This window comes from Hyaena hyaena, unplaced genomic scaffold, assembly GCF_003009895.1.
Source record: "Hyaena hyaena isolate Hyena2069 unplaced genomic scaffold, ASM300989v1 scaffold_44, whole genome shotgun sequence".
Classification (NCBI taxonomy): Eukaryota; Metazoa; Chordata; class Mammalia; order Carnivora; family Hyaenidae; genus Hyaena; species Hyaena hyaena.
The window spans coordinates 2,182,005-2,206,934 of NW_024080676.1; the positions used below are offsets into that span (position 1 = coordinate 2,182,005).

Here is a 24,930-nt window from a genome sequence, read left to right on the forward strand (position 1 = left end):
AGTGATAAATTGATAAACAAAATGTGGTATACACACATAGTGGGATAGTACTCAGCCAAAAATAGAAATGAGGTACTGATACATGCTAAAACATGGATGAAGCTTGAAAATATTATGCTACATGCCAGAAACCATATGCAAAAAGCCACAAATTGTATGATTTCATTTATATGAAATATCTAGAATAGGCCAAAAAAAGGGGGGGCAGGTTAGCAATTGCCAGGGGTTGGGAATTAGGGGTAAGTCTAGCGGTTGGAAATAGAGATTAACTGCTTAATGGATGTGGGATTTCCATTTGGGGTGATAAAAATGCTATGGATGATAGTGACAGTTTCAAAACATTGTGAACATACTTAATGCTACTGAATTGTACACATTTGTTAATATGGTAAATTTTATATAATGTGTGTTATACCACAGTTATTTTTAAAATAAATGTGTATGTATGTATGTGTGTGTGTGTGTGTGTGTGTGTGTTTGTGTGTGTGTGTGGTGTGGTGTGGTGTGTGTATATGAAGGGCATGTATAATCCTCCAGGGTGACCAAGAGCTGATAGGGAATATCTATCAATCTGAAAAATTACAGCATGTCTGAGAAATAAAGTTTTGCTATATTGTCATTTGTTGCAACAACGTAACCTACCCCATCCCGACTGATATAAACTATTGTGTTGCATTTAGTTAATCTAATCTTTTCTTAAGCCTCCTCTGTACCAGATGCTGGGGAAACAAAGATGAAAAGACTCAAGCAACTCCTAGACTAGCAAGGGAGAAAAACATGTTAACCAAAAGATGTTCTTCTGTGTGATGATGCGATAATGGAGGTAGATTATGAGCTATAGTGGAAGCACAAAGGCTGGAATGGCCAACTCCGTCCTGAAAACTCAGAGGAGGCTGCCCAAGACAGCAAAGAGTGAATTACATTTTAAAAGATGTATAAAAGTTTACCAGTTAGTGAAAGGGATAGAATCATTTCAGGGTGATGGAAAAGCTTGTCCTCTATGCGATGATATAGGCATAAAACAACTTGGCATATGACAGGAAATGGCAACCACTGGTAATAAGGTGTAAGGTGATGAGTGCTGGAGAGGGGACTAGAGAAGTCAACAAGTGTCTGGAGTTTTGACCTAATTTTATAGCCCACCCTTTCTAATCTTTCCATTCATGCCATACATGGAAAATAAAAATACATATGGCACACTGGGGTAAAAAGTTGAAGTTTCTTGTGACTGACAACATACCTGGCCCAACCTTGGCCACCATTGGCATTTCTTAATCCATTCTAACACACAATTGGGGCATATATTTTGGGAAGCTCTACTATGGGTAATGGAGTAACACTGAAGATTTTTAAGCTAGGAAATGATATGATAAGATTTGGAAAATAAATCATAGTTTGGAAAATAAAGGAGTATGAAGAATAAGAGAAATCAGAAATATCTATAAGGAGGCAATGGCAACAATTCAGAAAGAAATGGCAAGAGCTTAAATCATAATAGTGGTCATGGAAATAAAGAGAGTGGACAGCTCCAAGACAAAGTTACAAGGTATAATTAACAAGATTTACTGACTGGAAATAGAGGGGAAGGGGGAGAAAGAGACTAAAATGGCTTCCAGCCTGAGTGAATGTTAGTGGTTCCACTGATAAGAGAGAGAGGAGAAGAGCACTAGGAAAGCAGGAGTCAATTCTTAGAGGCCTGAGAGGTACCTAAAAGGCAGTTAAAAACCAGGAAAATTACATATAGGTTCAAAGAGAAGACTGGAGTAGAGTTAAAGATGGGGCGGCAGGGGGATCATGGACAGATACAAGCAATAGTTAAATCCCAAAGGATGGATGAACTTGTTGAGAGAGGACATAAGTGAGAAATGAAAAGGTCCAAGGTCATTTAAGGGGAACACAGAGGAAGGAAAGCCTGTGGGAATAGCATTGGCATTTCTTTGATGCATAATAGGATCTTCTCAACTGACTGAACACATACCATTTGAAAAGAATGACTCTCTTTTTAATCTTTCTAAATCTGACTGAATTATCTATAAAGGCCCCTCTGAGAATTCCAGAGGATTGGTCCCCTAATACAGGCTGATACCTTTTGTGAAAGATGAAGGTTTAAAACAGTGTATCATCTGAAGTAATTTTAACAAAGTCATAGTTATGGCTCTTGCTAACATATTATTACAATATATTGTGATGATCTACTTATACATCTATCCCTTCTCACTAAACTGTAAAATCCTCTAAAGTCCCAGTGTTGGTGTCTGGCCTGGTACCTGGTACATAATACACAGTTGATAAATATTTGTGAATTACTATGAATTTGAGTTTTAAAGTTCAATATATACAGAGTATGATAACTCAGTTCCAGTAGTCTTTCCAATGGAAATATGTTAAATTAGCAAGAGATACTATAGTTCTAAATGTAGACATGCCCCTCGTAATAGTCAATATTAATCATGGTGTATGATAGATCCATAAAATGTAATACAATAAAGAGAATAAATCAACTAAAACTACATATAGTAACAAGGATGACTTTCACAAATATATTGAGTGAAAGATACCACACAAAAACAGATGCATATGTAAAACTGTTATCATATGAACTTTAAAAACAAACAAATCTAATGAATAAGTTTTAGAAGCCTGGAGAGCAGTTATCTTTGGAGGGGATACAGTGATGGGGAAGAGTCACAAGAAGGACATTTGCAGAACTGGTTATGTTCTATTTCATGACCTGGGTATTCTTTTAACGAACACATTAAATTTGTGATCATTCATTGAACTGTACACTTATTATTTGTGTCTTTTTTTGGGTGATGGCTAGACTCTAATAGATCATTACTTTATATAAATAATTCTGATACATGATACTACATGATAACTAATAACATTAAAGAATAAGGTCTACAAGTGAAGTAAGAGTATAGCCATAAGTAAGTATTTGAACCTCTGTTAATCAACTAATAAGAAAACAGAGTAAAAGGAAGAAGTCAGTGGGTTTCAGAACATGTGAGAGACTTGGTTGGTTTATTGGCTGAAGACACAAGTAGTTGCTAATAACTACATATCTGCATGTGATCAATGTCTAAAGTGGCCTTGCTATCTGATAGGGCTATCTCAATTTCTGAGGATTCAGAACAACTATCACCAAGGGAAGCTTCATTTCATTAGATCAAAACTCTTGAGAATAAAAGACTTCTATTCATGCTCTGATGGAGTAACTGGTATTATCCTAGCCTCCCTGCCATAAGTAAAGTATAGATAAATATGGACAAAATCTGAAATGCATATAGTTTAGACACTGAGCAACAGGCTATACAAGACTATAATCTCTAAGAGAAGGGGGAGCAAATGAGATAAGTCCTTCAAATTGCCTTGGCTTTAGGCTTCAAGGCACTCAGATTCTGGCACAGAGAAGAGGAGCCCAAAGCATTACAGCCTTGCTGAGTTGAGAAGACAGAGATTTTAGTTTGGTGAGATTAAGATAGCTGGAATTTGCAGAGAAGTGTGTGAGAGGATACTATGCAGAGGGAAAACTCCAAAAGTCTTCACACAGTCTAGGAAAAAAACCCCAAAACTATGGGGGAAAGAACAACCTCAGAGAGCTATGAGCTGAACAATTGTGAAGCTCACAAAATTTTGGATCTTTCCATTCCGATCAACCACAGCAGAGAGATCTCATTAAACATCTAAAACATTCATTAGAGATGCTAGAAAGTCCAAGTCTTATGAATAAAAGTAATCTAGCCATAAAGTTAAAGCTACCATAAATCAATTCTAGCAGAGCTTAAAGTCAAGCTTTGAAAGTGTAAAGCTGATCCACAAGTAAACTAACTGCAGGCCAGAGCAAAATTCAACACTTCACAAAGGAAGACAATAAAATCTAGACTCTATCCAATAAAAACAATCCAATAAAACAAAAAAAATCCAATAAAAACAAAACAAACAAAAAAAAGTTAAACCTGAAAAGAAGCAGGAAAATCTATAACTAGGAGAAAATTTAGTTAGAAAAGTCAGTTTCAATATGGAGACCCAGAAATAATGGAGATGATGGAATTAGCAGGTAAGGATTTTAAAACTGTTATTGTAAATATGTCCACACAATGAGGCAAGAAATGAAAGTTATTAAAAAGAATCAAATGGAACTTCTAGAGTCAAAAAATATAATACCTCAAATGAAAAAATTAATTGGATAGGCCTGACATAAATTTAGACACTACAGAAGAAAGACAAGTAAACTTAAAAACAAGAAGTAGAAATTATTCAAACCAGAGGGAAAAAAGGATTAAAAATGGAATAGTCAAAAAAAAAAAAAAATGGAATAGTCACAGTGATCTATGAAACAAAATCAAACAGTCTAAGATTTATATAATCAGAATCTCAAAAATTATGGAGGTAGGGTGGGGCAACAGAGAAAATATTTGAGGAAATAATGGCTATTACTTTTTCATATTAATGAAAAATATTAACCCAGAGAGTCAAGAAGCTCAATGATTCTTAAGCAGGATGAAGACAAAGAAAATTAGAAATTACATCAATGCATATTGACAAAAATCAATGACAAAAAGTTGCCAGAGAAGGGACACCTAGGTGGCTCAGTCATTTAAGCATCTGGCTCAAGTCATGATCTCACGGTTGGGTTTGTGAGTTCAAGCCCCACATCAGGCTCTGTGCTGACAACACAGAGCTTGCTGCAGATTCTCTGTCTTGCTCTCTCTCTGCCCTTCCCTGCATGCTCTTTCTCTCTCCCTCTCTCTCTCTCCCAAAATAAATAAATCAACATTTTTTAAAAAAAGTTTCCAGAGAAAACAGGGGAACAGAGATAAAAATATTCAATTCAAGATAGAAGAAAATAAAACAAGATCTTTAAAGGACTGAAAGAAAAAAAACTGTCAACCTATAATTGTACATCCAATAAAAATATCTCTTAAGCACAAAAGAGAAATTAAGACATGTTTCAGATAAAGACACAACTATATGCTAGGATATCTGCTTTACAAGAAATATTTTTAAATTTTTTTTAAATGTTTTATTTATTTCTAGAAGAGAGAGAGAGAGACAGCGTGAGCAGGGGAGGGTCAGAGAGAGAGGGAGTCACAGACTGAAACAGGCTCCAGGCTCCGAGCTGGCAGCCAGCACAGAGCCCGACGCCGGGCTCGAACCCACGAACCGCGAGATCATGACCCAAGCGAAAGTCGGACGCTTAACCGACTAAGCCACCCAGGCGCCCCACAAGAAATAATTTTAAAAGTTCCTCAGGCTGAGGAAAAATGATAGCATATAAAAACTTAGATTGGGACAAAGAAATGAAAAGCGCTAGAAAAGATAATACTCGAGTACATCTAAAAGATTTTTCTCCCTTAAACATTGAAAAAACAATTAGGGGTGCCTGGGTGGCTAAGCGTCCAACTTTGGCTCAGGTCATGATCTCACCGTTCATGAGTTCAAGCCCTGCTTGATTTTTGTGCTGACAGCTCAGAGCCTGGAGCCCACTTCTGATTCTGTGTCTCTTTCTCCCTCTCCTTCTGCCCCTCCCCCTGCTCATGCTCTGTCTCTTTCTATCTCTTAAAAATAAATTATTATTGAAAAAAAAATAAAAGATTTTTCTCCTAATTTTTAATCTCTTCAAAAGATAACTGGCTTTCTTGAACAAAATGAAAACAAATATATCTACATATGAAGAACCTTATAACATTCCACTTCCCCTCTCCTATTTGTTAAGATATCACTGTCATGACTGTCATACACTTTATTTTTACATACTATAAATGTGGATACAATGCACATGTGCACATGCGCATACACACACACATACACAACTTGCAGGATGAAGGAAATATTCACCTTGGCAGAACTAGACTGGCTTCAGAGCATTTGGTGGTCAAGGGCAGTGATGGTTAAGAATTAAAGTGTAAGAATTGGAGAACACAGGTTAAGTCTAGCTCTACCAGTTATTAACTATCTGATGCTGAGCAAGTTACATAACTAGCCCAAACCTCAAGTTCCTTATCTGTTTAATGTGAATAATGCCTATTTACTAGTATCGGTGTGAGATTAATTAAATTATCATAAATATAGTGTTAGCATATTGCCTGCCTGACAATAGTGAGTTGACAAAGGACAACTATAATTATCTGAAAGTCAAACATGTCCCCACCTTGCCAGATATCAACTTGTTCAGACACTGGTGGATCAAGAAGATATGACACAAACTAGGGAAAGCAGGAAGAGGCAAGCAAAACTAAAACTCTCCATCTTCCAAAGAAGAAAAAAAGAAATCATCTAATGTTGGTATATCAGTAATTAGAGACCCAGGAATGTGTAAGAGTCTAATGGACAACTGCTAAAGAGTTAAAGACAGAAAGTGTTTATGGTGATTGCCTCTGAGAAGTGGGATTGGGGTAAGAGAGAAAAGATTTTATTATTCATAGTATACCCTTTTATACTGTTAAAAATTTTATCACAAGTTAAATATTGCATAGAACTTCAAAACCTAGTTCTATAATTTATAAAGTACATCTGGAGCAAGTATAAAGGTTAAACAAATACACCTGAATCTGTATAAAAATGGGATTTCTGGAGTGCTTCCCATCCTCGCCACTGTGGAAGGTGAAACTACTTGCTGCTTCAGAAAACTGGTACTGGCCTCTAGTAGGCTGTGGCAACCGAGAACTGTGTGTGTGTGTGTGTGTGTGTGTGTGTGTGTGTGTATGCATGTGTATGTGCACATACATGCAAATGTGGGCACCTCTTGTTTGCTTTATGGTTTAATACTGGAATTCTCCACTGCCACTTTGCTTATGCCTTCTCCCTCCTTGGCCCTTATATTACTAAAAACTAATATGTTCCCTTTTTGTTTGCAACGTGGTAAGCTGGAAGAAGATCCAGTAATGGGAAAACAAAAATAGAGCAGACCCAAGATGCAGGGAAAATAGTAGAGTGTCCTGGATAGTCAGAGGATGCAGGAAAAAACTAAACTCAGGTCTGCATTGCTGGTTGCCTGTGAGCTCTCACCCCACCCCATCCCTGTGGGCCCTAGCTAAGATCCCAGCTTTGGATGACAAAAGTGAGTTAGGAAGAGATCAGAGTTGTGGCCAGTGAAGCATAACTTTTCTCACAACTGATGAAGAAATAGGTTGTCTATTATTATCATCATCATTATTATTATTAAAATTGCTTTTCTTCTTTATTTCATAGCATTTTACTCCAAGAAAGTTTAGATGCTAGACAGACACCACAAGCCCAACACAAACCACACAGCAGCACTATGGTATGGAAGATAGTCATGGAATGTTGCCACAGTAACAGCCTCAGGGTCCAAGCCAGGATATAACATAAAAGGAATCGTGCCCTAATGAGGTCCTCTCAGAAACCAGCAATCGTGGCAATTAAGACCTTTGGATGAGTAAAGTCATTGGGACAATAGACTTTGACTCCTGACAGTCCTGGATTCCAAACCTACTTATGCTCTTCCCTATCAGCATGCCTTTGGCAAGTTGTTTATCAGCTCTGAGCCTCAATTTTCTTATCTGTAAAATGGGGATAATAAAAGGCACACTTTCTTAAAGTACTTACTATCTGGAGTTCTACACGATTTACCTCATTTCAATCTCACAGCAGCTGGATACATTTTATAGATGTGAAAATGGAGGCTCTCAGAGAGGCTTAGTTATTTGTCTGAAGTCACACAGCTGGTAAGTAAAGCAGCAAGAAGGGTACCCTACCCCTGGACCCCAAGAGCTCTGGTATTAACTATTACGCTAAAAAAAATGCCTGATAAATTTCACCTGAGGATAAAATGAAATGTGTTTAATAGTGTTTGGCATACATTTGATAAAGAGCAATTATTATAATGACAGGTGGGCAGAATCCAAATTTGGGGTTGAAGTGAATTGTGTTGTACTTTTATTATCTAGGGCAAAGTCTTAAAGTACAAGCATCCTCACTCTCAAGAAATTTGTAAGCAGACAGCAAGTTTCCACAGGATACAGTTTCCCCAGGGCTGCAGCAGGGGCCAGATATAATTTTTATCAGAGCTACCTTTCGTGGCGTGGGAACAGATGAGAGTAGGAAAGCAAGAAGTCACCGGGAAAAGTTCCCATGGTGTCAAAGCCTGCGGGGCACCCCCTTGTCCAGTGGTGACTGTTTGGGATCCAGTCCTGTGACTTCCAAGCTGAGGAAATGGAGATGGAGAGAGCCAAGCAGATGTGTCCAGACCCCCACAACTGCTCTAAACCCAGTGTCCTGATTCCCAGGCCAGGGGTCAAACTGGGAGGGACAGGAAGCTGGGCAAGATGCACACCACTGAGACATGGCTTCTGCCTGCTGGGTAATGGCTGCATCCTCTCTTGTTCCTTTGTTATCCCTCATGCCATGTTTGAGAGGACGGCAGCCTTGACCATTTGGTTCCCCACTCTACCCTTGCTAGGAACTAGAAGTGGTCCAGGGCAGGCACTCAAACATTAGTTGAATGAGTTACATAAAACATGGCATTAAGAGAAACATAAATATATTAGGGAGTAGAATGGAAAATTGGCATACATGTCTAACACGGGACAGGGGACTTTAAAGAAACTTCCCATTTGTGGGGCACCTGCATGGCTGAGTCGGTTAAGAGTCTGACTTTAGCTCAGGTCATGATCTCACAGTTTGTGGGTTCAAGCCTCGTGTTGGGTTATGTGCTTATAATTCAGAGTTTTTTTTTTTTAAAGAAACTTCCTATTTCTGATGAGGGCTTTAAACGCTGTCTCCAGAAATTAAAGTGTACAGTTCTAAGTTCATATTTTTTATTTTTTTAGCTATGAGCAATACTTGTATGGAAAAATTTCAGAAGCCCACAATACACTATACTATGCTACCTCTTTTCCTCCTACTACGGATTTTTTATTTATTAAAAATTTTTTAATGTTTATTTATTCTTGAGAGAGAGGGAGAGAGACAGAGTGTGAGTTGGGGAGGTGCAGAGAGAGAGACAGAATCCAAAGCAGGCTTCAGGCTCTGAGCCGTCAGCACAGAGCCCAAGGTAGGGCTCAAATCCACAAACCATGAGATCATGACCTGAGCCAAAGCCCAACTGACTGAGCCACCCAGGCGGCCCTGGAATTTTAAAAATATATTAACATCTCTCTATAGTTATAAATCAGAATTGAAGAAAGGAGAATATGGCTAGTGCAGGGGAAAGTATCTTGCACTCCTCAGTTTGTTTGCAGACCAGGTTTATTTCAACTTTGGATCTACATTGCTGGTTTATTAGCTGTCTGTTGCATACCCTCAGAAAGGCTTTTTTTTTTCTAAAACTTTTTTTTATTGTGGTAAAATGTATGTAACATAAAATTTACCAGTTTAACTGTTATTTTTTTTCCTAGAAAGAGAGATATGAGCAGGAGAGGGGCAGGGGGAGAGAGAGAGAGAGAGAGAGAGAGAGAGAGAATCCCAAGCAGGCTCCAGAACTGTCAGCACAGAACCCCATGCAGGGCTCAAACTCATCAACCGTGAGATCATGACCTGAGCCAAAACCAAGAGTGGACGCTTAACCAGTTGAGCCACCCAGTGCTTCACCAGTATAACTGTCTTTAAGTGCACAGCTCAGTGGCACTCAGTGAGTCCACATTGTTGTACAACTATCACCACTACCCATCCACGGAACTTTCATCATCTCCGATTGACACTGTACCCGTTAAACACTAATACCCCTTTCCTTCCTCCTCTCAGTTCCTGACAACTGCCAGTCTATCTTCTGTTTCTATGCATTTGACTATTCTAGGTCCCTCATATAAGTGGAATCATACAGTATTTTGTCCTTTTAAGTTTGGCTTATTTCACTCAGTTAATGTTTGTTTCCAAGGTTCATCCATGTTGTAGCAGGTGTCAGAATGTCTTTCCTTTTTAAGGCTGAATAATATTCCATTGTATGTATACACCACACTTTATCATCTGTTGGTAGACATTTGGACTGTTTCCACCTTTTGGTTATTGTGAATAATGCTGCTATGAACATTGTTGTACAAATATCCATTAGATTCCATGCTTTCACCAGAAGTGGAATTACTAGATCATGAATTCTAGGTTGAATATTTTTGAGGAACCAATCCAGGCATTTTTTTCCTCTTATATTTCCAAAATCAGCTTTTATTATCTAGTCAAAGAGTTTCTTTTACCTCTCTAATATCCTACCTTACATTTATGCTAAACTCTGTCTCTTTTTTGCTTTTGTCCTCTTTCATTTATCAGGGTATTTAGAATTATGATCTTCTGTTTCACAGCACTGATTCTCCCCCAAACACAATCATTGGACCTCACTCCTTGGAACAAACTGCCATTTTCCAAATGGCATTAGTTAAAGTTGCATTAGAAGAGTAAGAAATGAACTTTTTGGGAGGAATGGCGGGAGCAGTCTTTTAAATTAGTGCCAAGATACCAGTCCTATAGGAATCAGGCAGACATACCAGGAGAAGAGAGCTCCTGATTCACAAGTGTCTCGCACAGGAACATCCCTGCATATAAATGGTAGTGGAAATCAGGAGTCCACCTTCTCCCGTACAGTAGCTGGAGGTCTCCATCTGCACCCACCAGGATGATGAGGTTCTTGCACTCTTCCTTGTTCATGGGACAGCTAGAACACATCACTCTTCTACTTCCAGCCTCCTTCCTTCCTGACCCCGGAACTGTGGGAATGCCAGCCCATTGTGGTTACCTGACATTATAGTGAAAGCCCCTGTTCTCACTAGAGGATCGAATTCCTTCAAAAGCAGAATTTCAGTTGGAACAATGCATGATTTTGCCTACAGAAGCAATGTTCCTTTCATACTGAGCCCACAAATCCTGTCCATTCCATCTGCCAACTACTTTAAAAGCAATCCTTCCTCCCTGCCTCCTCTGCCTTGAGGGCAGAACTTCACTTAAACTACTGCAATGGGCTCGAAGCTGGTCCCCTCATCCCCTGGTCAGGATTTCTGCCCCACCCTTCACTCTGTGGGAGAATACACCTCTCACCAGCTCTAAGTCATTGTTACCAGAGCCTAGAAATGCTCAAGGAAAAACTTAGTCATCCATGCTTCTGCTGGGTGGAGCTGCAATGTGGAGCCATGTCTTTTGACTTTTAGTCTGGTCCGTACTGTTCTTACCAGTTGATTTTTATGTTTCCATGGCTCTTGTTTGTTTAGCAAATAAGAAAAACGATGGTGGATACCTTGCATATATCAATGCCAGCCCAGGGGGGAAGGACGGTAAAGGGAATAAAGTGTGAGACCCAAACCATCCTGCCACCCTTTAGTCATCCAGTCTATGCTGGTGTGGTACCCATTTTCTTCTCTTTCTCTCCCCCCTTTTTGAGGACGGTATTGAAAGTGAAGTAGTCAAGGTACTTATTGCTCAAATCATCCAATTCTTTCTTCCTTACACTTCCTAACCACCATCTTCACTATTTGAAGAGGGAAACTAATAGGGTTCTTGGACATAATTCCACTGGGAAGACGGGTGGGTAGGAGATTTCCCCAACAGTTCTTCAGACACCAGCTGGGTGTTCTATAATTCAACTCAATTCTGACACCATTTACCTGGAGATACCCTCAGACCCCACAGGGGAAAGACTCAGTCCTACAAGGCTGCCCCTCACCCTTTCAGATGCCAATTGCAAGTCCAGATTATCACCTGTGCTTCTGACTCACCAGCTACAGATTGGAGGTTCCCAAGAATCTCTCCTCAGGTTTGATGAATTTTGCTAGAGCCACTCACAGAACTAAGAGAAGCTTTTTATTTGCTAGATCACCAGTTAATTGTAAAAGGATCTAACTCAGGAAAAGCCAGATACAAGAGATACACAAGGCAAGTAAGTATGGGAAAAGAATGCAGCACTCCTGTGAGTTCTCCAAGAGAGCCATTCTCCCAACATCTCCAAGTGTTCATCAACAGGAAGCTCTCCAAACTCCATTTTTTGATGGTTTTTATGGAGGATTCATTATATAGGCACCATTGATTAAATCACTGGCCACTGGTGACTGAAATCAATCCCTGCCCTTCCCTCTCCCCACAGGGGTAGGGTGGATTGGAAGTTCCTACCCTCTAATCCTGTGGTTGGCTCACCTGGCAAAGAGCTCCCATCCTTAGGTGCTTTCTGAAAGTCACCTCATTAACATAAATTCAGTCAAGGCAGGAGGTTTGTGATAAATAACAAGATGCCCATTTCACTTTTCTGGCCCTGAAGCCATTGTAGGAACTAAGGACGAAAGACCAAATACTGTAACAAAAGCTGCTCCCATTGCTCTTATCTCAGGAAATTCAAAGGGTTTGGACAGCTGTGAGTCAAGAGCCATGGATGAAGAGCAAATAAATATCTGAATGACCAAATACATACTTCTTGTAAATCACAATATTGCAGGGATTCTTCAAACACTGTCATCTAAATCTTACAAATAAATGCAGTTATGAAACTGCACTTGATTTTTAGATGTTTGGAGAAGTGTTTTTGGTTCTTGCTTCATTCATAATCATGATCTACCACCCTCACCACCCTTCCCCAGAATTTCTCCATTAAAACACTACCACCACCAACAACAAAATCAGTTTCATATATTTGTATAAACAGCCTTCAATTCTTTTTAAGACAAGGCAAAGTTATATGCTAACCAAGTTAGAATTCAAGTGGCCATTTGTCCCAGTTTGCCTATGACTATCTCTGTTTCAGCCTATTGCCCTGCATAATTTCTGAAAGAGCTCCTTCTTTTACTCTAAAAGAGTTGTTTCCAGTTTTAGAAGATCAATTATATGTTCACCTTACTTAAAAATACACCTTGATTTTCCAGTAAAGTGCTTTCCAGGCAACTGCTTTTGCACACATCATTGGACTTTATTTGCACAACTCTGCAAAATAGGAAGAGAAATCTTTTATCTCTGTTAATTAAATGAAGTAACCAAGGTTTTAAGCTGTAGGTGGCAACTATTTTAGGTCACATACTCAGGGACAGAATCAGAGCCAGAACCCAGGATTCCTGACTTGAAGTCCAATACTTTTGAGTTGTTGATCACTTCGTGCAAATATCTGAGTAAAGACAAGCTTTACTCTCTTGGTTGGTAATCTGCTTGCACTTGGGCCTAGAATAGTTGAGACAGGTTCATCCTTGCCCACAGTCTTTTCACATTTAAAGCAAGCAAAGATGAGAGAAGAATTAACTTAAACATAAAGAGCCTATTAGTGAATCCAAGGGACCCTGTGGGCAGATGGCATATATTTTTTACTTTACTGGGAACAATTATGTCAGATTATTGTAATCTTACATCTAACCAAATTAGGATGTCTCAGTTAACAACAGCAAAAAAAGAAAGATCAATAACAAATGACTACTGTTAAATATATATATATATATATATATATAAATGGGTTCTATCCCAGTCTTGCAAATATAGTTTCTCTATGGTTATGTGTTAACGGCACCCCCCCCCCCCCTTTTATTTAAACCTAAAGCCAGTAAAATTCTACCTTCCTTGGATAACTGGCAAGGAGACAAAGGCAGGCACAGTATTTGGCAAGGTCTCCAGGGTATTCCAGAGGGGCTAAATGCAGCGCCACACCAATAAATAAGTATACGCTCTCCTAACCTCTGATGGCCCGCCCCAAAAGAAGACCACAAGACCCTTGGACGTCGCTCCCTCTGTCCACTGTGCCTAGGGAAGGATGACTCCAAGCTGCTGGCCAGTACAGCTAGACTGCAGCAGAGGGGGGGACGCCTTTGGCCCAGCTGTGTGCACCACCGCAGACCAGGGGAGGCGACCGGCCTCCCGCTGCGCAGGAGGCTCCAGGAGCTGAAGCTAAGAGGGCAGCGGAGGACAAGCGCGCTTCCCAGCAAGGGGAGGAGGGCCGCGCGCGCATGCGCCCCGCCGCCGCCGCCGCCGCCGCCGCCGCCGCCGGCCGGAAGAGCCGGGCAGCGGAGCCGCTATTCCCCGCGCTGGTCGCCGCGGCGCAGAAGCTAGCCGCGAAATGCGGCCCGTGGAGGGTGACGGGGCCGCCGAGGAGCCGGAGCCCGGGCTGCCTTTGACGGACGCCGCGCCGCAGGGCGCGAGTGAGGAGCCGGCGGCGGCCGAGGAAGCGGGGACACCCGGCCCCTGTAGGTGCTGGGTGTGCGGCAACTCGCCGTGCGGCTCGGTTGCGTCGCAGGGTGAGTGTGGGGTGCAGACTCGGGCGCAGGTCTCACCTCTGGGGGGGTGGTTGGGAGGGGAGGGTGCCAACGGGCTAGGGTCCCCGCAGCTGTGGGCCAGGGGCGCAGCGAGGACCGCGCCCCCATCCCTACCCTGCCCAGAGCTCGGGAAAACCCTCGAGTCCTCACCTGGGGGGTCTGCAAAGCAGAAGCCCTTTTCGTCCCCACGGGCGCGAAGACCGGAGAAAGTTTCTGATTGTTTTTGGAACCCTTTTGGGATTCTGAAACTGTTCCTATGATTAAAGTGTTGCGGGCAGTACCGCGGAGTCAGATTGCAGTTCCGTGCGCCCTGCCGGAGTTTGGGGGGTCAGTAAGAGAGGACATCCCATAGGCGGGTGAGGTTGAGGGTGTCAGTAAGAGAGGCCATCCCGCAGGCAGGTGAGGTTGGGGGCATCAGAAAGAGAGGCCATCCCGCAGGCAGGTGAGGTTGGGGGTGGAGAGCTAACCGTGAACACTGATCACAGTGGTAAGCAGTGTTCCCTGAAGAGGAAGTTGAAAAGCAGAGTCTAGAAAATGTTTGCCTCAGAGTCTTAGAATCTTGGGAAGGCAGAGTTGAGTTGAGTGGGACCAGATTCTTAATGCCTGTGGGGTTAGGAGGACTTTTTTTGTTGTAAATTTTTACAGTATCTTTATTCATAGCAACTCACACTGAACTAAACCAAATGTCCATTGTTAGCATAATGAATATTTTGTAATACATTTTTTTCTATTTTTAAAAATTGAACCACTATATTGTATACCTGAAATATAGGAGGATTCTCTTAGCAATTAATCCTAAACAAGGCAGAGGCACAATCTTGCATACATTGTTAAGAGGTTCACAGACCTGTGTTCAAAGCCAGAGACCCTTTGTAAAAACACCTTGATCTTGTTCAACCTCTTCTTTTCACAAATGAGGAAAGTGAAGCCCAGGAGGATGAGAGCTTGAGGGTGAGGGTTGCTTTGTTTTTCCCTAGATCTGTTATGTGTGGGTGAGACATGGAACAGGTCCCTCCAGCACCAAGGTTAAGGATCCCAGAATGCCAGAGACCCAGGCCTAGGCCCTTTCTACTGACCACAGTGCTACTTTAAGCACATTCCTCCTTAAACTCCACCACCCACCTAGAGCATCTTCTTGGAAATAGAGGAAATTGGTAGATCTCCTTTCAAGACAAAGTTACACAGCCTGCACCAACTCATCCTCTGGGTGGCCTCCTCTAAGTGTGACCCCAATTTCTTGCCTCTTATCCCCACCCCATTTCCTCCTTCTCCCTATTATGAATTTTCCCCAATTTAGACAGACAAAACCCAGAAGATGATTCTTGCTCCATTTTTGTCCTAAATGCTAACAGAAATGGTCGGACTTTTTTTTTAATTAAAAAAACTTTTTTTCTTATAATTTTAGAGCACGCAGGGGAGAGGGGCAGAGGGAGAAAGGGGAAGAATCCCAAGCGAGCCCCCCATGCTCAGTGCAGAGCACCCATTGGGCTTTATCCCATGACCCTGGGATCATGACCTGAGCTGAAATCAAGAGTTGGACACTCAACTGACTGAGCCACCCAGGCACCCCCAAAATGATCAGACTTCTGATTATTTATGCATCGGCTGGTGCCTCCAGAGAAGAGGGTTACTCCAAGCTGTGCAGACCAGATGTGTAGCTTGTGGAAGAGGTGAATTTCTCACCTTATCAGTTACTATGGTTGAATGTCATTTTGGTGGAATGCTGAGTCAGTCCTTGTAAACTCTTAAATGTTTCCGCTGTTTGTGAGCCAAAGAGGAGTACTGTACACTCAGGCAGCACGTGGCAAAATGATAAGCCTTATAAGCAACTGCACCTAAGAATCTTGTAGCATCTTTTAACTTCAAAGAAAATTGCTAACAGTAAGACTTAGTTATTGTAAGGTGACCAGATAATATTCTGAAAACAGGACTACGGTAGAAACACTTTAAACCACTGTACTGTTTGTTGTCATTGAACTCTGTGACAGTATCATTTTAACTGCTTGATTCAACTGGTTATCTCAAGAAAGCTCATTTTCAAGTTCACGTTGAAACCTTTACCTATTTTTCTACATTCTTGTATAACCTTCACAGACAGCATACAGCTATCATAAGATAGCTATTTATTTTCTTGAGAGACAATGTGGATCTTAGACTGAAGCAGAAGCTGTCTTAGATGTGTGCCTCACATGCCCCCGGAAGGAGTTCTCTAGTGTGGTAGTGGTTCACTCAAGCTGGTGGAGCTTTTACAGTTGCAGAGATCCTGTAGCAGTGGGTCTGGAGTACTGCTCGGGAAGTTTACAAAGTTACTCAGCTGATTCTGATTCCCAGCCAAGGTTGTGAATCACCAGTTTAAGGCAGAGGATAGAGAAACTGAGCAACTTTTCAGTTTTCTTCTAACTCAGGAAATTGCACCATGGCCATTTAATTTGAATTATTTAGCTATGCTTGTAGTGGAATATGATCACAGAAGCATGTTACATAAGCAAATGGCTCTTTGGATTATGCTACTCTCTTGTTCATCTCCGTTAGCAGAATGGAAATTATTATCTAGTAAGAGACAGGTCTGCCTGAGTGGAACCAAGCCTCACCCTCATAAGAAATAATCAAATTGAGCCAGGCCTTGTAACAACTGGCCTTTCATGGTCGGCAGTAATAGGTCTTAGGTGTTTATAGGCAAGAAAATATGTGAGTCTTTTAAGAGACAAGATAATCAGAACCAGGGGTATAAAATTGAGTTTTAAAAGGGTTAAAAATTAATTAATTAATTAATTAAAAAAAGAGTTACAATATCATGTTAAGTTAAAATATTCCTGGAGAAAATTTTAAAAGTTTAGGTTGGAGAAGATCCTTGAAATACAGACCAGGGAGATGTTTTCTGTCCTTGATCTTCCTGTTCTGTTCTGTGTGAGGGTGTATGTTCTATGTATGGGTTGGATTTCTTTTAAGAAAAACTATTTTATTTGGACCTGAACCCTGAAATTTCAGAAGCCGAACACTGAGGCTAACCACAGCCAAGACATGTATTTTGTGGTTCTTAACTTAGAAGTCTTCTAAAGTTCCTTCTCATGGGCTGAGTGAGTATGTGCAGTTTGCTTCTGTGGTATCTGAGCCATATAGGTGTTGAAAAGAATGTGGAAGATTCTGGTACTTAAGATCCTGTGACATGATGACTGGTAGCTCCAAATTATTCTCTTTGACTGTACACCTGGAACAGGAAGAGGTGGAGGCCTCTGATTCCAGTGGCATCTCTTACTACAAAGGTCAGTCTGTAGAATGCCCCTGGAAAGATTCTGCATTGTCATACTTTGGTCCTGATTCACAAAGTGTTTGTCACTGTGGACAAAGGTATCTAGCTAACATGAAGATACTGAAATGTATTACCAAGTGTTTGCATTTATCAGAGGACATTTTTTTTTTAAACCATGATTACGCAATACTGTTAGCTAGCTGAGTAACACATTATAGATTCCTAGATTAGAATGATAATCCTGGTCTTATTAGAAGTTGCAAGTGTCCATACACCTTTCCATTTTGCTAGGCTCTTAACTGATGAGGGCCAGTAGTATTTCCTTCCTGTTCTCTCCTTGTTTTTGTATTAGTTTCAATAAAGAAAAAAAAAAACAACTAATATGTTCCTCAGTGTGTCACCTATCTTTTAGGGGGTTCTTTGCTTACCCTGTCCCATTTTGCTCCCCTCTGAATGATGGGATTGGAGTAAGTATGAGATGGAAAACAGTTTCTAGTCCTGTGTTTAGTAACTAAGACAGAAGAAGTGCTAAACAAAAGTTTAATGCTCATACAGTCACTAAGAGATTGAATACTTGATGCCCTAGAGAAAGCAGAAGTTTTCCACTTCAGATCAAGCAAAGAAGTTGGTATTAAATGGCAGCTGTAATTTTTTAAAAATTTTGTTTTAAAGTACTTTGAGGTTGAGGACATCCAGATGGCCAACAAACATATGAAACGATGCTCAGCATCCCTACTCATCAGGGAAATACAAATCAAAATGACACTGAGATACCACCTCACACCAGTCAGAGTAGCTAAAATGAGCAAATCAGAGAACACGAGATGCTGGCGAGGATGTGGAGAAACGGGCACCCTCTTACACTGTTGGTGGGAATGTAAACTGGTACAGCCCCTCTGGAAAACAGTGTGGAGGTTCCTCAAAAAATTAACAATAGAACTCCCCTATGACCCAGCAATAGCACTGCTAGGAATTTACCCAAGGGATATAGAAATGCTGAGGCATAGGAGCACATGTACCCCAATGTTCATAGCAGCACTCTCAACAATAGCCAAAACATGGAAAGAGCCTAAGCGTCCATCAACGGACGAATGGATCAAGAAGATGTGGTTTATCTATACGATGGAATACTACATGGCAATGAGAAACAATGAAAGCTGGCCATGTGTAGCAACATGGATGGACCTTGAGGGTATTATGCTGAGTGAAATAAGTCAGGCAGAGAAGGGCAAATATCATATGTTTGTATGTATAGGAGGATTAGGAGGAACTTAACGGAGGACCAAGGGGGAGAAGAAGGGGGGAAATGGTGGGGGAAAGGGAGAGAGGCAAACCATGAGAGACTCTTGAATGCTGACAAAAACTGAGAACTGATGCATGTAGGGGGGAGGGGGGATGGGCATGGAGGAGGGCACTTGTTGGGATGAGCACTGGGTGTTATGTGGAAACTAATTTGACAATAAACTATTTGTAAAAAAAAAAAAAAAATTACTTTGAGGTCAGAGGGGTAGATAAACTACCCCTTGCCTTCAAAGAGTGTATACTCTAAATGGAAGATAAGCCACAAGCCATGAAAAGTAAAAAATTTGACTCATGGTTCAAATTAACAAAATAGAGAGCCTTCCCAGGTTATGCTGTTACCAGTGGTGTTAGACTCTGCATCCTTCCATGGAGTTCTCTCATACTCTTTCATTTAGCAAATATTTAATCAGGGTCTTCATGTGCCAGGCATAAACAAGACAGCCGAGGTCCCAGCCTGGAAAGGTTCACAGGCTTGTGGGCGAAGTAAGATAATCAACAAGTAGCCGTAGGACACAGCTAAAAATTGTTGTCCAGAAAAAAACACTTTCTTCATAAAGCCAGGTTCACCAGTGAGATGATATAAAATATCACTTGGAAACATTTTTCTCTAGCCATCTTGACAAGCATTTCTTAAAGATTTCTCTCACCGACTTGGCAAGCTTTTTTACTTCTTTTTTACTTATAAGTGAGTGATGATTCTTCAGTGAGCCAAAAGAAATCCATTTTATAGGGTAAAGCTGCATTTAAATTTAAATTGTTGCCTTCATCAATGATTCCTCATTCTTGGTGGGGAAAATGGTTCAGGTCCAGAGAATGGATAGGCTTAGGAAGACAGTATTTGTAGCCTGTTAGCCATTAACACTGTTCCATTTTTCTCGATTCCTAAGTGAAAATATTAAAACATATACTTGGAAGTAAGGACTAACCAGAATTTAATCTTTTTCAGAAGCCGAGAAGAAAGCACCCTGTCCTGGACTTGGCTTGTTTTATACATTATTGTCTGCCTTCCTTTTCTCAGTGGGCTCTTTATTTGTTAAAAAAGTACAAGACGTCCATGCTGTGGAAATTAGTGCATTCCGATGTGTGTTCCAAATGCTAGTCGTTATTCCTTGCTTAATATACAGAAAGTAAGTATTTCTTACCTACAAAGTAGAAGGTATTAACAAATGTTTATAAATCTTTTGATCTGCATAAATAATTTATTCTATAGTGTCTGCTTTATTCCCTCCCATAGATTTAACCAATTCCTACATTGTTTGGCTCTGATTAATAAAAAGTCATAAGGATTCACCCACAGAAGATGCTCTCATAAGCACAAACCACATACCCAAGAAGGGGTGGGGGAGAGTTCAGTTATTCTCCACTCCCATTTTGAGAACAAAGCATTTCTTGTACAATTATTCCATCTTGTACCACCCTCCCTTCTTTCCCTTGCATAACTAGTATTTAGAAGAAAAAAGTAAATGAGAGGAAGTGGTGGTGTCTCCTAATATCAAGTTTCTTTCATTAGAATGGACTGCTCTGTTATCAGGGCAGACAGAAGATTAAAATAATAATATCAGGGTCTTCCCCCTAGAGTAATGTGGGAAAGGGAAAAGGTAGTCTTGAACAAGACCTTTTTAAATACTTTCATGTTTAGTGTCCTCATCTGTGAACTGGATGGAATGATAATCTGTGTCCTCAACCCTGTACCTTGGCTGCAAGGGCCAAATAAAATTAATTATAGATCAGAGCACTTTGTGTAGAATCTTAACAGTATATGAAAACTGTCTTTATTACCCATCCTTACTGTTCTCTCTCCACTTTTTCCCATTCCATATAGAACCTCCTCCCCACCCTTTCCCAGATTAAAATCATGCCTTCTACACACCCCTGTGTTATAACTTCAACCCTCCCCAGTGTACTTAGAACGAGAGACCAGTTTGGCTCCTGGTGCCCATCTAGCTCTTTCTGACTTTGGGCAAAAATGCTTAAGCCCTAAACTAAAAGCTCCAGTCACTTGCCCCCAAAGTCTCCTTGTATCTATAACACATTACAGATTCATTTAGAATAGTTTCGTCCAGTATGCTGAAGATTTGGTGAAAAAGGTGATAATCTACTAAGATTAATATTGTCAGAAATACCCGTATTTGGACAAGTCAAAATATTTTGGGAAGTGATGGTAAGAGTTCAGAAATTTTCAAGGGTGGCAACTGATGCTAACACAATATCTTCCCCATTTTACAACAGAAGAATTGGAAGGGAAGGCACTAGAAGATTTTTTTAAATCCTTAACACCAATCTATTGTGACCTATTTTATGTTTCATTATCATGGAAGACTCTTAACTTCTCAAAGTATGGGTCAAAGGTGACCACACTTTCATTTCTATATGAAGTGTGGGACCTCATGTCAGGCTTATAGGCTACCTTAAAGATGTTCAGTGCTGGCACAGGTCAGCACGCTGTGCCTAGCCTGAAACATACCCAGCATTCTGCTTGGTAAATATTTAATTAAAAAAAATGGAGTAGCAATCATTATACTTATCCAAATGCTACATATTCTTTTTCAGTGTATCTTACCTCCTCCTGCAGAGAATAATGAAAAGTTGTCTCACATTGAATAGCTATAATAAACTTTAGCATTGCCTCAGATTTTATAGAAAAACTTGTAAGATTGGCAGTGCATACTAGCCACAACTGAGCTTTCTTATATAGGACAGCTTCATCTTGAAATTGTATTATCATAAAAATCATAGTCATTGTAGAATTTGGGGAAAATAAAGAAAAATTACCTAGGAGTCCACCTATTAAGGTTTAACCACAATGAACATTTCCTTTTGTCATTTTTGCAAGCATGTATAGACATGGAAAAAGTTATATTTGCTGAATTATAATTATACTATTTATGGAGTTCTCTTTTGCTAATTTGGATTATACTGTGAATACTTATATGATTTAGCTATTCTTAGAAACCATTTTTTTTTAAGGTGTCAGTTGTGGGGATTATAATTAATTTATTCCCTTATCTGTTGACATTTAGGACTTTAAAAATAATGTCTAGTTAAGAATTCCAATTTAAAAAATACCACCTTGGTTTAATGTGCTTTCCTTCGTTTGAATTTACAGAACCGGGTTCTTAGGGCCCAAAGGTCAACGCATTTTCCTCTTCCTCAGAGGAGGCCTGGGCTCCACCGCCATGATCCTTTTGTACTACGCTTACCAGGCGACATCCTTGGCCGACGCCACTGTCATCACGTTTAGCGCGCCAGTGTTTACGTCCATATTTGCTTGTATATTTCTCAAGGAGAAGTACAGCCCCTGGGATGCCCTCTTCACCGTGTTCACGATCACCGGCGTGATCCTCATCGTGAGGCCCCCATTTCTGTTCGGAGCCAGCGCTGCAGGCACGGAAGAGAGCTACTCCGTTCACCTAAAGGGCACGTTCGCCGCGGTAGCGCACGCCATCCTCGCCGCCGTGACCATGGTCATCATCAGAAAAATGGGGAAGTCCGTGGACTACTTTCTGAGCATTTGGTATTACGTCGTACTCGGCCTGCTAGAGTGCGTCACCGCCCTCTTCATCCTGGGGGAGTGGAGTCTGCCGTACTGCGGGCTGGACAGGCTGTTTCTCATCCTCATCGGCCTGTTTGGTTTGGGGGGTCAGGTGTTTCTCACAAAAGCCCTCCAAATAGAAAAAGCAGGCCCAGTGGCATTAATGAGGACTTTGGACGTGGTCTTTGCTTTCATCTTCCAGATTATTTTCTTTCATGATGTGCCCACGTGGTGGACGGTGGGCGGGGCCCTGTGCGTCGTAGCCAGTAGTACCGGCGCGGCCATTCGGAAATGGTGCCAGAGCTCCAAATGAGGCATGTCGTAGAAGCGCGTCCTTGGTTTCTGCGTGCACCGTCCCCTAGTGCGGACACACCAAGCACGCACACACCTGGAACGTCTGCGTTCCTTCACTGATTATATTTAATAAATTTTGTAATTAAAGTACCATTTTTGAATATGGTATGTCTTTAGCCAAGAGTTAGCCAGCTGTAGTGTGGTCTGGAAATTACTTTTTTCTCAGTTATGTTTTGGTTTTGGTTTGGTTTCTTTATTGCTGTTGTTTGGGTGGTGACAGTAAGAGGACAGGTCATTAGTTGAAGAAAAACTGCAAAATGTTTTATGACTCTGGTATAAATATAATTTTTTAAAGTGTATCTTTGGTACTGATGGGATGGAAATTTTAGATGCTCTTTCAGCAGTGTAGAGGCTAAGAAACTTGTTGATAATAATGCTGCTATAATTAGTATTTATCGGTAATTGATTTGAAACCTGATTCCATTTAGGAGGCCAAAGCTGAAACTTGGAAAAGGTGCCTACTTAATGGTGTTAATAATACAAATGAATTAGCCTTATTTTCAAGGCTTTTATACATGATTATTATTCTTTTAATACACATGAGTGCCTTTTCATTTTGATGACAGAATTTTTATATGTAAAAAGTTGTTAATCACCAGTCTTGGCTAGAAGTTTTCTGTCTCAGTGGCATTCACTACTATCATGAATTGTCCTCTGTTTTTTTTTTTTTTGTCTTTTGTTTTTTGTTTTTGTTTTTTTTTGAAACTGCACTACATTTTTCTTAACTTTCTGAGATTTCAGGTCTTTAAACCACAAGAGAGAAATCTTGGCATAACCAGTGTGCACATTTCCATCCTGAAGTATTTTCCCCTCACTAGAAATGTGATTTTCTATAAATTCCCTTTGAATTTATAGTGTGATGCCAAATAACAATTTTCTCAGGATTTTTTTAGGTTGAACCATATGAAATTGCCAAGATTTTACCTTTTTAATTTACAAAAACCATAGTTCATTGTGGTTCACCCTAATAGATACCTCCCTTACCCTCTCTGCACCAAATATTTAGAGGACTTTGGCATATATTTTTTAAAACACCTTTTTAAATACAGTAATCCTATTAAACTTATTTTTATAGTCTTTTCCCCTTATGGAATTATATGTAATGATGCTTCATGTAAAGACCTGTGAATCCATGGTTGGTTGACTTCTGTAGTGTCTTGAATAAAAAAAAAAAAATCACTGTTAAATTCTAGTATATCAGTATGGTACTAAATGTCAGTGCTGCACCATGATACTAACATCGTGAATTCAAGCATTTTATATCTGGAACTTCATCAGGCCAATACTCTGCAGTTAGAGAATGTAATATTTAGGGAAGCTTGGCAGGTAGGGAGTACATGGGAATGATTCTTTATCACAATGAATCCTTTATGGGTGAGGCTATAATGGTCTCCAACTCTTACTGTCCAACCTAGCATCTGTTACTATCTTAAGCCTACAGATTTGAAAGATTATAGGCTCTTTCTCTCCCCTTTATCACAGTTCTTCCAAAGAAAGAAGGAACTTGGCTTCTGAGATTTATGCCTTGGTGAGAAAGGATCTTTTCCAATAGTTCCAAGAGGGAATTTTTGGCTTGCTGATCTTCCTAAATGCTTTCCACCTGACAAATTCTAAATGAAGTCTACTTTGGGGAGTCACACTATCATTATAACTTTAACCTCATTGACATTGTTGGAATGTAGAGTTGCAGGAGCATCATTTTGCAAATATCTTAGATAGTCACAGAATCAGAGCATTTTAGAACTCAAAGGTTAGAAAGAAATCCTCTTGTAGGAAGAGCCATGCTGCACAGGTAAGGGGGAGGATCTGTCTGAGATTGTTTCCATGGCCTTCTCCCTTATTTCCATGATAAAGTGTGGAAAGTAAACCACTGCTTAAGCTACCTAAGGTAAATTAACTCAGGGAACCCTCTCTTGGTTCTTTACCTTGCACAATAAAAGAACCTATGGGACTTAGAGAGTTAAATCCCTTTGGACCTGTACGCTAGAGGCGTGTTTTATTTCAACAGTGTGGTTTAAGCACTTGAATGTCACAATATATGACCAAGGTTGGAGAACATGTTTCTTCTCTCAACTTTTACAGGGTGTCATTCTTAAAACACTTTTATAATGTCCAAGGTATATACAAGGATATATATTATAGCAATTATGGGTGTGTATATTTTGCAAAGACTGTAGTTTCTATATCCTGAATATATTTTCATAAATTGTTTTTATTTTATAAATACTAATAAAGTTAATACGAACGAAGGCTATATTTTGGTTTTTATGATTATAGCAAATGTGCTCGCTAATCTATTTCCTTTTTCATCCATGTGCTTCAAAATT

The 24,930-nt window shown here is 40.3% G+C and overlaps 1 protein-coding gene across 2 annotated transcripts; it reads left to right on the forward strand.

Annotated features, from left to right (window-relative positions):
* Positions 1–13,917: 13,917 nt before the first annotated feature.
* SLC35G1 (solute carrier family 35 member G1) lies at positions 13,918–24,857 on the forward strand. 2 transcript variants are annotated; one of them, XM_039230180.1, is made up of 3 exons: positions 13,918–14,147; positions 19,664–19,844; positions 21,824–24,857. In XM_039230180.1, the coding sequence occupies exons 1-3, from the start codon at positions 13,970–13,972 to the stop codon at positions 22,560–22,562; spliced, it is 1,098 nt and encodes a 365-aa protein (XP_039086111.1). In that variant the 5' UTR covers positions 13,918–13,969; the 3' UTR covers positions 22,563–24,857. The 2 variants fall into 2 exon arrangements, with proteins under 2 accessions (XP_039086111.1, XP_039086112.1); XM_039230181.1 differs by having other exon boundaries at positions 19,667–19,844.
* The last annotated feature ends 73 nt before the right edge of the window (positions 24,858–24,930 follow it).